Here is a 16,048-nt window from a genome sequence, read left to right as displayed (position 1 = left end):
TCCCTTTATTGAATTTTCTCCCTTGACCTTGTCCCTTTTTGAAAGTGTTTGTTTTTAATTACCTCCTCCCCCATCTGCCCTCCCTTCTATCATCCCCCCTTTTTATCTTCTTCCTCCTTCTTTCCTGTGGGGTAAGATACTCTATTGAGTGTGTATGGTATTCCCACCTCAGATCAAATCCGATGAGAGCAAGATTCACTCATTCCTCCTCACCTGCCCCCTCTTCCCTTCCTACAGACCTGCTTTTTCTTGCCACTTTTATGCGAGATGATTTACCCCATTCTATGTCTCCCTTTCTCCTTCTCTCAATATACTCCTCTCTCATCCCTTAATCTGATTATTTTTGAGATATCATCCCTTCATATTCAACTCATCCTATGCCCTATGACTATATATATATGTATATATATATATGTATATATATACACACACATATATACACACACATATATACATATATACATACATACATACACACACACACACATATATATATATATATTCATATTCTGTTCAGCTACCCTAATACTGAGGTCTCATGAATCATACTCATCATCTTTCCATGTAGGAATGTAAACAAAACAGTTCAACTTTAGTAAGTCCCTTGCGATTTCTCTTTCTTGTTTGCCTTTTCATGCTTCTCTTGATTCTTGTGTTTGAAAATTAAGTTTTCTATTCAGCTCTGTTATTTTCGCTGAGAAAGCTTGAAAGTCCTCTATTTTATTGAAAATCCATACTTTGCCTTGGAGCATGATACTCAGTTTTGCTGGGTAGGTGATTCTTGGTTTTAATCCTAGCTCCATTGACCTCCGGAATATCATATTCCAAGCCCTTCGATCCCTTAATGTGGAAGCTGCTAGATCTTGGGTTATTCTGATTATGTTTCCACAATACTCAAATTGTTTCTTTCTGGCTGCTTGCAGTATTTTCTCCTTGATCTGGGAGCTCTGGAATTTGGCGACAATATTCCTAGGAGTTTTCTTTCTGGGATCTTTTTGAGGAGGCGATCTGTGGATTTTTTCAATTTCTATTTTACCTTCTGGCTCTAGAATATCAGGGCAATTTTCCTTGACAATTTCTTGAAAGATGATGTCTAGGCTCTTTTTTTTTCATCATGGCTTTCAGGTAGTCCAATAATTTTTAAATTATCTCTCCTGGATCTGTTTTCCAGGTCAGTGGTTTTTCCAATGAGATATTTCACATTGTCTTCCACTTTTTCATTCCTTTGGTTCTGTTTTACAATATCTTGATTTCTCATAAAATCACTAGCTTCCACTTGCTCCAATCAAATTTTTAAGGTAGTATTTTCTTCAGTGGTCTTTTGGACCTCCTTTTCCATTTGGGTAATTCTGCCTTTCAAGGCATTCTTCTCCTTGTTGGCTTTTTGGACCTCTTTTGCCATTTGAGTTAGTCTATTTTTTAAGGCGTTGTTTTCTTCAGTATTTTTTTCTGAGTTTTTTTGGGTCTCTTTTAGCAAGTTGTTGGCTTGATTTTCATGGTTTTCTCACATCATTCTCATTTCTTTTCCCAATTTTTCCCTCTGCTTCTCTAACTTGCTTTTCCAAATCCTTTTTGAGCTCTTCCATGGCCTGAGACCAGTTCATGTTTTTCTTGGAGGCTTTTGATGTAGGCTCTTTGACTTTGTTGACTTCTTCTGGTTGTATGTTTTGGTCTTTGTCACCAAAGAAAGATTCCAAGGTCTGAGACTGAATCTGAGTGCATTTTCGCTGCCTGGCCATGTTCCCAGCCAACTTACTAGACCCTTGAGTTTTTCGTCAGGGTATGGCTGCTTGTAGAGTAAAGAGTACTTTGTTCCAAGCTTGAGGGGATGTGCTGTTGTTTTCAGAGCTATTTCTATACAGCCGACTCTGCCACACCAGCACTCCTCCTTCCCCAAGAACCACCAACCCGGACCTGATGCAAATCTTGAGCAGGACCTGCACTCCTGCTCTGATCTGCCACTTCATTCCTCCCACCAGGTGGGCCTAGGGCTGGAAGCAACTGTAGCTGTAGTTCTGTAGCTGCACCACCTCTGCAGACCTGGGGCGGTGGCTGAATTGGGAACTCTTTCTTTCACTCTGTCCCCCCCAACCCCCAGCTTTTCCCACTAACCTCCTCTGTTGTTTTTGGTGTTTGTGGGTTGAGAAGTCTGGTAACTGCCACAGCTCAAAGATTCAGGGCGCTAGGGCTTGTTTTGCCTGGCACCTGGTCTGGTTGGTCCTGCTGCCGCCCATGCTGGGCTCTGCTCCTCTCTGCTCCGTGTGCAATAGACCTCTCCCAGTGGCCATCCAGGATGTCCTGGGCTGGAGCCCTGCTTACCTCTGCTGCTTAGTGGGTTCTGCAGTTCTAGAATTTGTTCAGAGCCATTTTTTATAGGTTTTTGGAGGGACCTGACAGGGAGCTCATGCAAGTTCCAGCTTTCAAGCCACCATCTTGGCCCTTTATAAAGTTTTGTAAATGACTTTATGTTCTAAATCAATGTTGTCTTTGGCTGATCCATCTCTATTTGGAAAGTCAAATTTTTGCAGACTATGATTTTCTATGAGATCTTTTAGTCTTCCTGTTGCAGCAATTTAAAGAAGGTGAACTTTAAAAGTTTACTTTTAACTAAGTCTAACCTTTGCTCTGGCAGATTAATGATCTGACTATACACAGACAGCTTATTCAGGGATATTTGTTGTTGTTCATTCTTTTCAGTTGTGTCTGACTCTTCGTGACCCCATTTGGAGTTTTCTTGGCAAAGATATTGGAGTGGTTTTCTATTTCCTTCTCCAGGTCATTTTAGAGATGAGGAACTGAGGCAAACAGGGTTAAGTGACTTTTTTAGAGTTATACAGATGGTAAGTGTCTGAGGCCAAATTTGAATTCTGTGAGATGAGCCTTCCTGACTTTGGGTCTGGCACTCTATCTATCATATCACCTAAATGTCCTATTTCAGGATAACTTCAATAATTCTTTATCTGCTAAAAGATAGTCAGTTTCATTTTTTCAATGTTATTTGGTAGTGATCATGTACCTACCAAGTCTTGTGTTGAAGAAAATGTTCATAATGTAAAGGCACAAAACTTTTTTGTAGTTTACAAGTCTTTGATTCTTTTTTTTCAAATATATTTTCTCATACTTCAGTTCTCAGACTTCACTGTTACCCACCTTTGTACTGAAGTCATCAGAGTGTATGTTAATTTAATTTGGAAACTCTTGCCAGGTTTTTCATAGAATTTTGTTACCTTCAACCCTTTGCAACTTTTTTTTGGTACATTACCTGTAATTATGGCAATGTTTGTATTTTTATAAATTCTTATCATGAGGACTGCCGCTTAACGTGACCAAATAACCCATGAAATGATATTTCCTCATTTTGGATGTAAGATAAAACCAACTTTGCCAAATGCATTTTTTTTGCCTCTCCAAGAAGAGTCTGTGAGCCATCCTGCCATTTAGCTACACCCTCTTTATTCTGTTTTTGTTTATAACAAGGACATCAAAATTGATACGATCTAGCTCTTCCAATAGCATTCCACTCATTGGAAAAAGATCTCACGTTTTAAAACACCAACAGTTAAATTAAAGTTCATAAATGGTCTGAATCCTAATTGCCTCGGTACCCTTTGCTGCGATTTCTGCCACTCTGTCACCATTACTGCAGAAGGGCCATTTTTATCCGTCTTTGCTTTTCTCATTTAATGGGTTTCATGGGCTGCCGGCCCTAAAGAATTTATTATGAATTGGCCAGACAACTGGGGATAAGCCTCTCAGTTTTAGCTAGGTTGGCCCACAGAAAACAGATTCACTCTGTTGCCAGAGTCATCTTGACAGCTTTTCCAGGGTATTAGAATTAGCTGGTGCTTACGTTCTACTAACTTAGCCTTCAAAGAACCCAGCATCGCTTCCACAACATCATGAAGAATTACAGTAAAATGTTGTGGAGATCCTTGCACACAGTAGGCACTTAAATATTTGTAGATTTGACTTGTAGTGATTTCACAAGATCATAGATTTAGAACTGAAAGATACCTTTACAGGTCATCTAGTTTATAGGGGAATGAGATGCAGAGGGGTCAATCAGTCAATAAATGTTTATTTTTATTTTTATATACCAGGTGCTGTGCTAAACACAGGATACAAAGAAAAGCAAAAACATGATCCCCACTTTCAAGGAGCTCATAATCTGTGCGGAAGACAACATGTAAAAAACTATTTACAAATAAGCTGTATACATGATACATTCGAAATAATCAACAGAAAGAACAATGTACAACCAGTACAATTAAGGGAGATTGGGAAAGGCTTCCTGTGGAAGGTGGGATTTTATTTGGGACTTCAAGAAATCTTATTAAACTTTTTCCTCTTGTGACCCCTTTTCAGTCCAGGAATTTTATGTAACCTTGTATATATAGATTTATAAAATAGGTATACAATTCAAATATTTACTGATAACAAATCATAAAGAAATTTATTTTAAAATAATTCTTTGGTATACATATAATTTTGCCATTTATTAAAGATGAAAGCAAATTTGCATACTGATGAGATGTACATGCTCATTTATTTTCACATAAAGAATTAAATCTTGATCTTCAACATTTTTCAGAGAATGCTACTTCATATAAATGTGTAGTTCAAAATGGCAGAAGTACATTTAGGGCCATTTCATAAATTGGTGGAAAGTCTGTCTTGATCCCAGACCAAAATTCATTTAACATTTTTTAGAAAACTAAAGTTTTAAACCTGTGTCACTGGATAACTCAGCAATTTTTTTTGAACTTTTAATGGCAGATGACTAATTTTTTTAATTTCAATTAAGTATGGTTTATGAACCCAACTTAGTTTTTTAGAATCAGAATTTGAAGGGAAGTACTTCTGAAACTGTGTCTCCAGGCACTTCAGATGAGCAATTATAACTCTTACAATTAAATCTTTTGAAGGTTATTTTCAATTATAAAATCATTTGTAGCTGTAAACATTTCTAAAGGACCATTTTTACCCTATTCTTCCATATGTTAACTTTTTAGGTAAAACTTTAAATTTTAACATAATATGCTTTTCTTGAAGTGATATGTTTAAATCATTGAAATTTTAGAAAATATCTGACAAATAACGGTTTTAAAAGCTGTTGTCATTATGAAAAAAATGGACAAAATTGCATTTCTGCTCAGTCAAAAAATAACTTCATATTTCAATTTCAATAATCTGTTCATACTTTACCCTCTTGAAAGCCACATGAATGGACATATTGTCTTTTTCTTGTCAATTTAGGTTTACTATAACCTGATAGTGAAGACTTTGCCACATTGTCACAGTATTTTTACCTCTTCTGTCTAAATTTAGCTACTTATCCAAAAGTGAAAAATATTTTGTCCTAAAAGATAAATAAATATTTACTAATAACTTCTCAAATTGATACTATCTTTAGTTTATGAAATATTTGTTTGTGCTTAATTTAAAAAATTGCTGTGCACACCTACATACACATGCAGCACTGATGGAGAAATATTATTAAAGGGTTTTTGTCTTTATTTACTGCAATTAAACACTTATATTTCTGTAAAAGAAGGAGCTAACAGAAATTAAAAAAAATCAAACATTCTGACACAATCCAATCCAAAGATATACCAATTTGATACTTACATGCTGAGAAACGAAGTAGGAAAACATTAAGTCTTTATTTTCTGTAATTAAACTATTATGTTTCTGTAAGAGCATAAAACTTTGTATGTGCAGTAAAAACACTGCAATTCATAACGTACAATAGTTTCGAATATGAGCCGAGGTATTTCTGGCGGTTTTTGTTGGTGTTGCCTGGTGTGAGGGTATTCAAAGTGCAAAGTGCACATATTGTGTGCTCAGAACCAAGGCTGAAGTGAAGTGGAGTCATACAACATCGGCAAGCACTGCTAGAAATACTTTGGATTCATTATGCTGTTGATTTTAAATTAATTTTTGGTCATTGTGCCTTTTATTGTTGTCAAGTGTTTTGTGACCCCCACATTCAGTGACAGGACCCTATATGGGGTCACGACCCACAGTTTAACAAGCGCTAAATTCTAGAGCATTCCAGGCAGAGGCTTGTTCAGGTGGTAGTGGTTTCCTCTCCTCCCCGCTCCCCACTATGTCAATGCTAAATAGCTTTGAGTATTTAACTTTTTTTCACATTTGATTTTTGATAGCTGCTAATAATCATAATAACTAGCATTTACACAGCTCTTAAAGTACTTTACAAGTTATCTCATCTGATCCTCACAACAACTCTACGAGATAGGCTATTATTACCCCAGTTTTACCAATGAGAAAACTGAGACGAAGAGAAGTTAAGTGACTTGCCCAGAATCACACAGCTAGAAAGCGACTGAGGATTTGAACACATATCTTTCTGACACTGGGCATTTTCACCCGGTGTCTCCCATGCCTGGAACTCTCTCCTGCCTCCTTTCTTTCTTCTGGCTTCCTTAAAGCCTCAGCTGAAACTCCACCTTCTGTAAGAAGCCTTTCCTGGTTCTCCACAAACTTCTGTTGATTACTTCCAATTTACCCTGTGTGTATGTTTACATATTATCTCCCCAGTAGACTGGGAGCTACTTGAGAGAAGGTACTGTTTTATTTTTCATTTTCTTTGTATTCCTAGCACTTAGCACATTGCCTGGCACATTTTAATTGCTTTTTATTCATTTCTGATTCTTTGTGACTACATGTGGGGTTTTCTTGGCAAAGATACTAGACTGATTTGTCATTTCCATCTCCAGCTCATTTTACAGATGAGGAAACTGAGGCAAACAGGGTTAAGTGACTTGCCTCTGGTCACACAGCTAGTAAGTATCCAAGGCCAAAATTGAATTCGGGTCTTCCTGACTCCAGGTCTGTTCACTATACCACCTAGCTGTCTGGCACATAGTAGGTGCTTAATAGATGCTTATTGACTTGATTTGACTCCAAATCCAGAGGTCTATGCACTTGAGCCACTTAAGTGACTTTTCATATATTTTATGTTTTAAAATACTTTATCTTGTATAATGCAAGAAAACAAAAACTTACAAAAACAAAGAGGAAAAACTTTATTTGCCAAAATAGAACATCCTGCTTTGTGTGTGATACCATTTAACAGCTTCCACTTTGTACATAGTCTTTACTTTTTTTTTTTTTGAAGAAACTTCATAGTCCTTTCCTCTTTTATATGATTGCAGCACTTTCTGGCAAAAGTGTGTGCCTCCTTCACACCCTATTGAGGATACTGTTATGGTAATTAGGGTGGGCCTTTTTTTTTTTTTTTTTTTACTGTTTTCTGCTCAGGTAATCAAATACCTTTGATGAGTTTTGCCTTTCAAATGTAATGGCAAGCAAAATGAACTTTTTTGTCTTTATTTTGGAGTGCTTCTCAGCACTAAGGAATCTTTGATTGAATTGGAAGTCTTTGATAGCCTGCTTATGTCAAGGGAAAGCCTAAGTCATGTGGATTTGAGTCTCATGGTTGTGATGCCCTTTGACCATGAAGAGGTGTATATAAACTCAGAGGTTAGCTTTTTGCCTTTGGGAGGCACACTCATTGAAAGAGTGTTGGTGGGACTCTGGGTAGCCATTGAAGCAGCTCCTCCTGGCTTTGAAAACCCAGATGTTGGTGCTTCTCTCTGGTAACTACTTATGTATTGTGATTTAGTCAGACAGATAAAAGCCTGTCTGTTGATCTGTTTGTAATGTCTGTTTGTATTTGCTCTGAAGTTCAGGGTGCTGGCTTTTCCCCCTGAATTAAGTGAATGATATATGTATGTTTAATTAAAGTAAGATTATAAGATTGCAAACCCCTTAAAGTTGCTTTCCTTAGAAAAGCAGATCAAAGGACCTGTGCTAGCAGCCTTCCTGTGTGCTGATGTTATTGGTCTTACACCCCCACAGCAGATGCAAGCAACATTGCTGTTACAGATAGAGAATTTATAAAGTAAAAAAAAAACCTTGGTTAAAAACCAATTCACCACATTTCAACTGAATGAAAGGTTAGGTTCTGCCTTAACACACAGCATGAGCAGGTTTGACTCTATAAAGAAATTTGGAAAGTATAAAGTCTAGTAAGGAAGTTGGTAAACAAGAGAGAGGAATATGAATGAACTTGGCTTCCCAATCAGCGACGTAGTGGGTCCTGGGGTGGACTGCTGTCAGAGCATGCTCCATGCTCCAGATGACTGGGTATAAATTTTTTTTGCCTCTTGATAAGAAATAGTTCATACTTTTGCAATCTGAAAAAGAAAGAAAATGGAAAACAGAAATATATGAATTATACAAATGGGAAAATGAATGAAAGAGAACAATTATACATTTTCTTTTTGGAGTTGCCAGACTGACTTACAACTTTTGAAGTAGTGTTCTCCATAGGCTTCTCTCGTTTCCAGAGGGACTTGGCTCCACAGCTTCTTTGTTATGTCATTCAAATTATCGGGAGAGAGGATGAGTGTTCTAAAGTTGCCTGGTTCTATGATAGCCACCTGAACACCAAAAGGAGCAATTTCTCTTCTGAAATACAGTTAGGGAAGTAACTAGATTAACCATAGACTCTTGAAACAAAGTGCATCTCACTCAGGCAAAGGTAAAGGGAAAAGCAATTTTCATGCAAGTCTAGGAATGAACATAAAGCATTAACTTCTAGGACAGCTCCAGAAATGGATCAAAGATGGCAGCCTCACTTTCTTTCCCAGAGTCACTGAAGTCTACTGGCATGACTTTAGCCACCTTCATGGCCATTGGAACAAATGGTTCTCATCTGCCCATTCCACCAAGAGAAGTCTTCACACAGTTGGGGTAGACATCCCCCTAATTCTCTGATGGGTCTGAAACCTGTTGGTTACTCCCAACCTGGTTTAGCCCATCTGCCCTGATGTTTTATGAGGTGTGACTGCTGTGCATGCTACAGCTTCTTGGAGCAATAGGTGAGAGTTGGGTGAAAGCTGGACATCAAAGGTAGATGAGCAGCCCTGAAAAGAGTTTGGCAGCCCTCACACTAGTGGTACTAGTTCTCCTAGAACACCCCATATAGCCTTTTCTTGAAAGTACCAACAAGTTGTGTAGCTAGGTGGCAGAGTGCTGGGCCTGGAGTCATTTTCCTGACTCATCTTCCTGAGTTCAAATATGGACTCAGACACTTACTAGCTGTGTGACTCTGGGCAAGTCACTTAACCCTGTTTGACTCAGTTTCCTCATCTATAAAAATGAGCTGAAAGGAAAATGGCAAACCACTCCAGCATCTTTGCCAGGAAAACCCCAAATGGGGTCATGATGAGTCAGTCATGATTCAACAATAACAACAACAAACTAACAAGTCAGGTTTAAAGAACTTAAAAAACCCCCAAAACCAGGGTGAATTGGTTCACAAACTATCAAAATTAAAAAAAAAAACAACCACCACCCAAAACAGATGTCTCCCATTACATTCAAGTCAAGCACTCCTTCCTCTTACCTCAGGCTGTCCGAAAAAGCTTCCACGCCATACTTCGAGATGCAGTATCCTCCACCGAAGACTGATAGTCTCCCTGCTACACTAGAAACATTGACCACTCTTCCCTGTGCCTTTCTCACCATGGGAAGCATGTTGAGGGTCACCTCAATCAGCCCAATCAGGTTCACATCTAAAATCTTGACAAAATCCTTTTTCTTGAGCCACTCATTGGGGAATGTGGGTAAACCAATCCCAGCATTGTTTACCAAACCCCAGAGGCCTGGGGAGATAAGTAGAATGTATTTGAAATAGAAATAATTTTTTTTTGCCACCTTACAAACCCACATTCAACTTCACCAAGCCAATAGGAAAAGACTGCATTGCTCCAACCAATTGTTCTCTTGGTTCTGTGGGTAATTCATTTTAAAGGATCTTTTTTAATTCTCTTAAAAAGTAATGAGAACATACTCTTTTTGTAGCCCCAGAGCTTAGCACAGTGCCTGGCACATAGTAGTTTCTTATATGTTTATTGATGACAAAATGACTGGTTGCTTTCAGTGGTGCCACTGCTAGTTCCCAATAGCAGCAACTTGCATGAATCATAATTTGTAGGGGCCATAAGGGTGGAGAAAAAGGAACTCTCTGCCAGGGCATGCCCCTCTAATACTCCAAACTTTGTCCAGCTCTTCCACATAGGGCTCAGTAAGATGGGGCTCAGTAAGATCTCATTGTGTTTCTGAGAATTTTCTTCTGCTGCTAACATCAAAGATCATGGGTCCTGTGCAGATACCCTCAGTCTCCTGAGTTCCCCTTAATTCCTGAAGTGAGTAATGCCTACAACCTGGCCAACAGGTAGTGAAATTCATATTCATATTATACATGTAATTTGAATTTGCTTCAAATGTCTTCTTTGAACCTCTGCACTAGTCCAGACATCTAGGCACCAAAGCTTTTCTTCTTTAAAATTTGTCAATATCAATCAATGTCAAGATTGGTATCAATCTTCCACTTCGCAGCATTTGTCTACAGTGTCCATGTCTACAGTGTCTACTGCTCCTCCTCATCCCTCTTGGCCAAATCAGAGTCAATAGACCGAAAATATGCAATGATGTATTTAGATGTGACTGGGTGAAGAGTACAAACTATATTAGAGATTTATTACAGGCCACCCTTTTGCTTCCTTCCCTGTCTCCACTTAATTGCATCAGATTGTGAATGGTTCAGTTCTAGTTGGATTTCAATTAAAGTCAACAAGTATTTATTTAAAAAAAGTCTTATGCTCCTTCTGTCTTGCTTGTAGAGCTCGTCTCTGGGGAGGAAGCGAGACTGGGGAGAAAGAACAACTTGGGCTCTCTTGGCATATACTATTGAAGACACACAGACCAAAACAAAACAATCCTTGATCTCAGGGAATCTTATATTCCACTGGGGGATACAATGTGTACACAGATAAGTAAAGAAAAAGTCATTTCAGGTTTGGAGAGAGCAGTAACAAGTGGGGTGGTGATGGTGGTGGGAATCTGGAAATCTTTCTGTAGGAGGTGGTCCATGAGCTGAATGGAGTTTGGGAATTACAAAAAGGAGAGGTGATGGGGGGATGGGGAGGGTTCTAGCAGTGGGAAATAGTCAAAAAACCTGGAGGTGGGGGAGATTGAATGTCATGTACAAGGAATAGCAAGTGGGTCACCTGGAAACTAATGGGCAATAAGAAGACCTGAAAGCTAAGATGGAGTCACATTGTGACTACCTTGGAGAAGGACAAATTTGACTTTTGGACAATTCAGAGTCTGGTTCTTTTAGCTGCAGGTAATCCTTTCTGTTGACTACAGCCTCTACTTAATTAAGCTTTTTCGATATCTTTTGAACTGCATGGGTCCCCAAAAGAGAGTACTTGATCACCCCAAAAGAACTTCTTTCCATCCCCACCCCTTAATTTATGTGTAGCTCAATTTATGAACTACTGGGAAAGCCTATTATTGAAAGCCTATTTTGGCCAGTGGAGTTACTTTTTAAAGATAATGGTTTTAAAGGAAATTTGATTTTAAAGGCAATTTTGTAAGAAAAGATTTACTGAAGGTTTCCTTTAAAAATTCCTCTTAACAAAAATCTTTTTGGAATGTAAGATAGGAAGATGCACATTTCTTTGCTTTACTTGTAAGAAACTTGGTGGCTCTGACTCAACCTATATCTGTATTCTCTTCTTAGCCTCTGTCCCTTTGTAAGGAGGTGTAAGACCCATTTATAAACACTAAAGTGTTGAGTTAAAGACAACCAATTTAGGGGCAGCTAGGTGGCACAGTGAGTAGAGCACCGGCCCTGGAATCAGGAGGATCTGATTTCTAATACAGCCTCAGATCCTCGACACACTAGCTGTGTGACCTTGGGTAAGTCACTTAACCCCTATTGCCCTGCCTTCCCCCCTCCCCCCAAAAAGAACCATCAATTTAGTGGATATTAGGTGCTACCTTTATCTCCCACTCGTTCCTGCACCCACTGAGTCGCTGAAGTGATGCTCTCAGTCTTGGTTACATCCAGGATTACTGTTTCAAGCCTGTCTGAAGTTTTCCTCTTCAATTCCTCTGCCCCTTTCTCTGTCAGGCAAGAGGCTAGAACCCGCAAGCCCTGAAGATCCAGCTGCTTAGCCAGTAGGTTTCCAAACCCAGAATCACAACCTGTTATGAAGACATATTTCTCTGGGAGGTTTTGGACCACTTTCTTCTCCCAGTGCCAGCAAAGAGCATAGTACAAGCAGATAAGGATGACCAGATAAAACCACATGGCAGCAGTCTCTTCCTTGTTCTGAAAGAAAAGGAGGACACTTTATACAAAGATCTCTCAGTTAAATATATTCTGTGATCTAGAAGTATGTCCTTTGAAGCTTAGTGCCTCATTGAGATCACTTACCTAGAAGCTATTGAGCTTGGCTAGAAAACTTCTTGTGAAATATCAATCCATTCATTATGCATTGTGGATGACATCATGGTGCCAGATTCCCACATTTCCTTTTGGAGGAGCCAAGGGGACTTTAAAAAATTGAACTTTCCAACCTCCCAACAAGCAGCTGCATCGAAGGTTTCTAAGAAGCCATCGATGCTTAAGCAGTTTTGGTTGATTGTTTAAAATGAAAAAAAAACCAGGTGAAATTGTTTGGATTTTACTTGGGATGCTGAAGTTATAGTAACCCAGTCTTGGTTTTGAACAGATTCTATTTCGACTCAGTTAAAGTAATTTAATAAAGGCCATATTCTAAATCAGTTGACCTCTTGTTTGTAGCTAAGACTTTCATACACTTGAATTACTTACCAAAGCTCAAATGGATCATTTAAAAATAATTTCCTGGTAACTTTAATTTAGAACATCTTCTGACCTATTACATCTTCATCTCTGTGAGTAAATTTCTTAAATTGATCTTCCTCCACAGAGGTCAAAGTGGATGGTCTTAGGTAATTGTGTCTTGCTTTCAGTGATTCCAAACTGCTCCCTGGTGTCAAAGCATATCTTTTTTTTTAAACATCGATGCTCGTCTGGTGATGCTTCTATTTGCATCTGAAACTGACTCTAATACTTATTACCTGTGTAACCTTGGGCAGGTCACTGGGCCTCAGCTATAGATCTATGGTCCTATGATCTTATGAAGGTGATTCAAATGGTAACAGAAAATCAATGTATTGACCAACTATGATTCCAGAAGCCCCATAATGAATGAAACATGCTACTCACCACCTGATAGAGAGACAACAGACTCAGAATGCAGATTGAGACATTTTTTTGGACATGGCCAATGTAGGAATTTGTTTTGCTTGACTATGCATCTTTGTAACTGGGGTTTTGTTTTTCTTTCTTTTTCAAGGATGATGGTGGTAGTGGTAGTAGAGGACTAGAAGGGAGGGGAAGTGGATTTTCATTGATTGAAATTTTTTAATAAAAAAAGGCAATGGAAAGATGTATGATAGGTGTAAGTAGCTTGAAGTGTGTTACCAAAAATGACTTATGTGCAAAAAAAAGAAAGAAAAAAACTCAAGAAGAACAAAAACAACCCATCACTGAGGACAGGTATGACTTAAGAAAGAGTGACCCAGTTATGGGAAAAAATTAAAAGATAACAGATGATTTCTTGAGGGGAGACACCAGTCAGTTTTTGTCTTTGTATTTCTATTGCCTAATATAGTATCTGTCATGTGATGGATACTCAGTAAATGTTTATTGAATTGGCTAACTATTGTTTCTGTCAACAACTGTCTTGAATTCCTACCCTTTCATCTTCTCTGATCAATTGTGAATTCTTGACTTTTAACTAGTCTTTACATTTGTATCTCTTATAGAGTCTTGTGTGTCATAGATGCTTAATAAATACTTGGTGAAAGTTTACAAATTCAGAAGACTAAATAATTTCATTTCTTTTCAGTTGTGGCTGTAAATTTCTTTCCTCTGTTTCTTTATAATGCTGAAGCTATCAGTTAAATTTCAGTGATGATTCAATAGAAAAATGTTTATTCTGAGCTTTTATTGCTGGCATGTAATTTGTATGCATGTAAATATTAGCACATTTGGCAAGTTATTGCAGAAGGAGAGAGCTTTTCCAAATTTAAGATTGAGGAGCTGTGAAATAATATATTCAATTCAACATGCACCCTGAGACAGTCTCTGATGCCCAGTTCTGGTACCTTATCCTAACCCCAACCACAGCTAGGTTTGGTCTTTGATGCCTCCATACTTTGTGGTGAGAACTAACTTAACAATTGATGTCTTAATTACAATGGCAAGCAGAATCCAATGAGTCAATTCATGAATCAATGTGAATGTTTGTAGCTATCATATAAATGAAATAACTCATTATATTAACAGTAGTTTAAGTTCAAATTAAAATGTTATCTAACCCCATAGAAGTAAGAAGAAACATAAGGATCATATCAGTGTGTCACACATGTTTATAATTAAGGCATGGTATAGTGAATGGACTGGACTTGGGTTCAAAACCCCCTTCTACCACTTGATTGTGTGACTGTGGGCAAGTCACTTTCTAAGCCTCAAGTTTCTTCATTTGTCAAATGGGGCTAATAATACCTGGAGTACCTATCCACAGAGGATTGTTGTAGATAAAATAGTTTGTAGACTTTTAAGCACTCTCTCAAAATTATCTAGTTACAAAAGCAGAAAGTAGGTAAGAAACTGAAGAATGCACCCAGACAGGGAAAAGGAATGCCCCTCTCAACATGATCCCACCTGAGATCTGAGGATCTAGCCAGATCTCCATTGTTTAAGGTTTCACTTCAGATTATTCTGTTATTTAAACAAAAGGGAGTCTGATTGGACTCGAGCAACTCCTATATTGGGAGTCTCTAACCTTTTTGCATGTTATAAACCCTTTTGGCAGTCTGGTAAAGCCCGTAAACCCCTTTTCAGAATTGTTTTTAAATGCATAAAATAAAATACATATTACCACAAAGGAAACCAATTCTGTTGAAATACAGATATACATTTGTTTAAAGATCCAAAGGATCAAAGTTCACAGATTCCAGGGTAAGAACCTTTGCCCCATATATACTGGTGGTATAGAAGGGTGCAATGGGGTTCTTTGGTGGAGATTGTGGAAGACACAGAAAAAGCTGTAGATCCTTTGCTGTGCCTTTACTTCTTAATGTCATTAGGGTTTGACCTTTTGAGCAGGGAAGAATGTTGTTCTTCTGACATCTATAGATTTTGTATGCACAAAGGTCTGAATGTGCAAACGAATTAGTGTGTGTGTGTGTGTGTGTGTGTGTGCGCGCGCGCAGGCACGCGCGTGTGTGTCTTTGTGTGTGTGCATGCTTTTGTGCATGTCTGGATACAAAATGTACCTCAGGATTAATGCTACTTTGTAGGTAATTGCCCTTTCTTAGTTAATAAATCTTTGTAAGAGACAGTTCCAAGTTCATTTGCCAATTTGTCCTAATTTTTTTCCCTTTTTGGTCTCCTACATTTAGTTGGATTAACCAATTTAGAACATTGCTGATCTAATAATAATACAGCTGCTTCTTCCCTTGCAATATTGCATAAACCCAGTTCCACTGCCTTATCCAATCAGTCTCTCAGTCACTCATGGTGATCTGAATGATGGAATAGAGAGGGGGTCATTGGGAGTAGGATGGCTCTTTTCAAGGATTTTATGCATCTCCATGGAGATACACTCAGGAACACCATATCTGAGTCCCTCTCTCAAAATGGCAGGTTTTCCTTCAGATAGATCATTGTAACTTTCTTGCTGGACACCAAAATGCCACTTTCTACCTAATACTTTGTGGAACACTATATGAATATAAGGTTAGGATGATCATAAAACCTTCCCCGTGGCCTAGAAGAAGACCTAGGGGTCATCTAGTTCAACTCTCAATTTACAGATGAGAAAAAAGAGAGGAGATATGACACCTGGCATCACATAGCTAACAAGGAGCAGTTAAGACTACTATTCCCACTATAGGGTATGATGATAGATTGCATGTATCTTTTCTGGGGGCCAAGCCTAATTACGCTGTAAGAAGCTCATTGGCCAAAGCATGATGACTTTTTTTGCAACTCTCAAAATCCATCTGTTGAATTATTGGGGTGGTGATGGTGGATTGCAAGTTGCAGATGTCCACAGGTAGAGAGAGTATC

At 38.4% G+C, this 16,048-nt stretch overlaps 1 protein-coding gene across 1 annotated transcript; it reads right to left on the bottom strand.

Annotated features, from left to right (window-relative positions):
* Positions 1-7,995: 7,995 nt before the first annotated feature.
* Positions 7,996-12,943, bottom strand: LOC118851279 (retinol dehydrogenase 7-like). Its single transcript, XM_036760746.1, has 4 exons — positions 11,881-12,943; positions 9,437-9,695; positions 8,333-8,496; positions 7,996-8,222 (listed from the first exon to the last, which is right to left on the bottom strand). The coding sequence occupies exons 1-4, from the start codon at positions 12,191-12,193 to the stop codon at positions 7,996-7,998; spliced, it is 963 nt and encodes a 320-aa protein (XP_036616641.1). The 5' UTR covers positions 12,194-12,943.
* Between the last annotated feature and the right edge of the window lie 3,105 nt (positions 12,944-16,048).

Source organism: Trichosurus vulpecula, chromosome 5 (assembly GCF_011100635.1).
Source record: "Trichosurus vulpecula isolate mTriVul1 chromosome 5, mTriVul1.pri, whole genome shotgun sequence".
NCBI classification, from domain to species: Eukaryota; Metazoa; Chordata; class Mammalia; order Diprotodontia; family Phalangeridae; genus Trichosurus; species Trichosurus vulpecula.
Note: the sequence above shows the minus strand (reverse complement) of the source record. Positions and strands in the feature narration are given on the sequence as shown.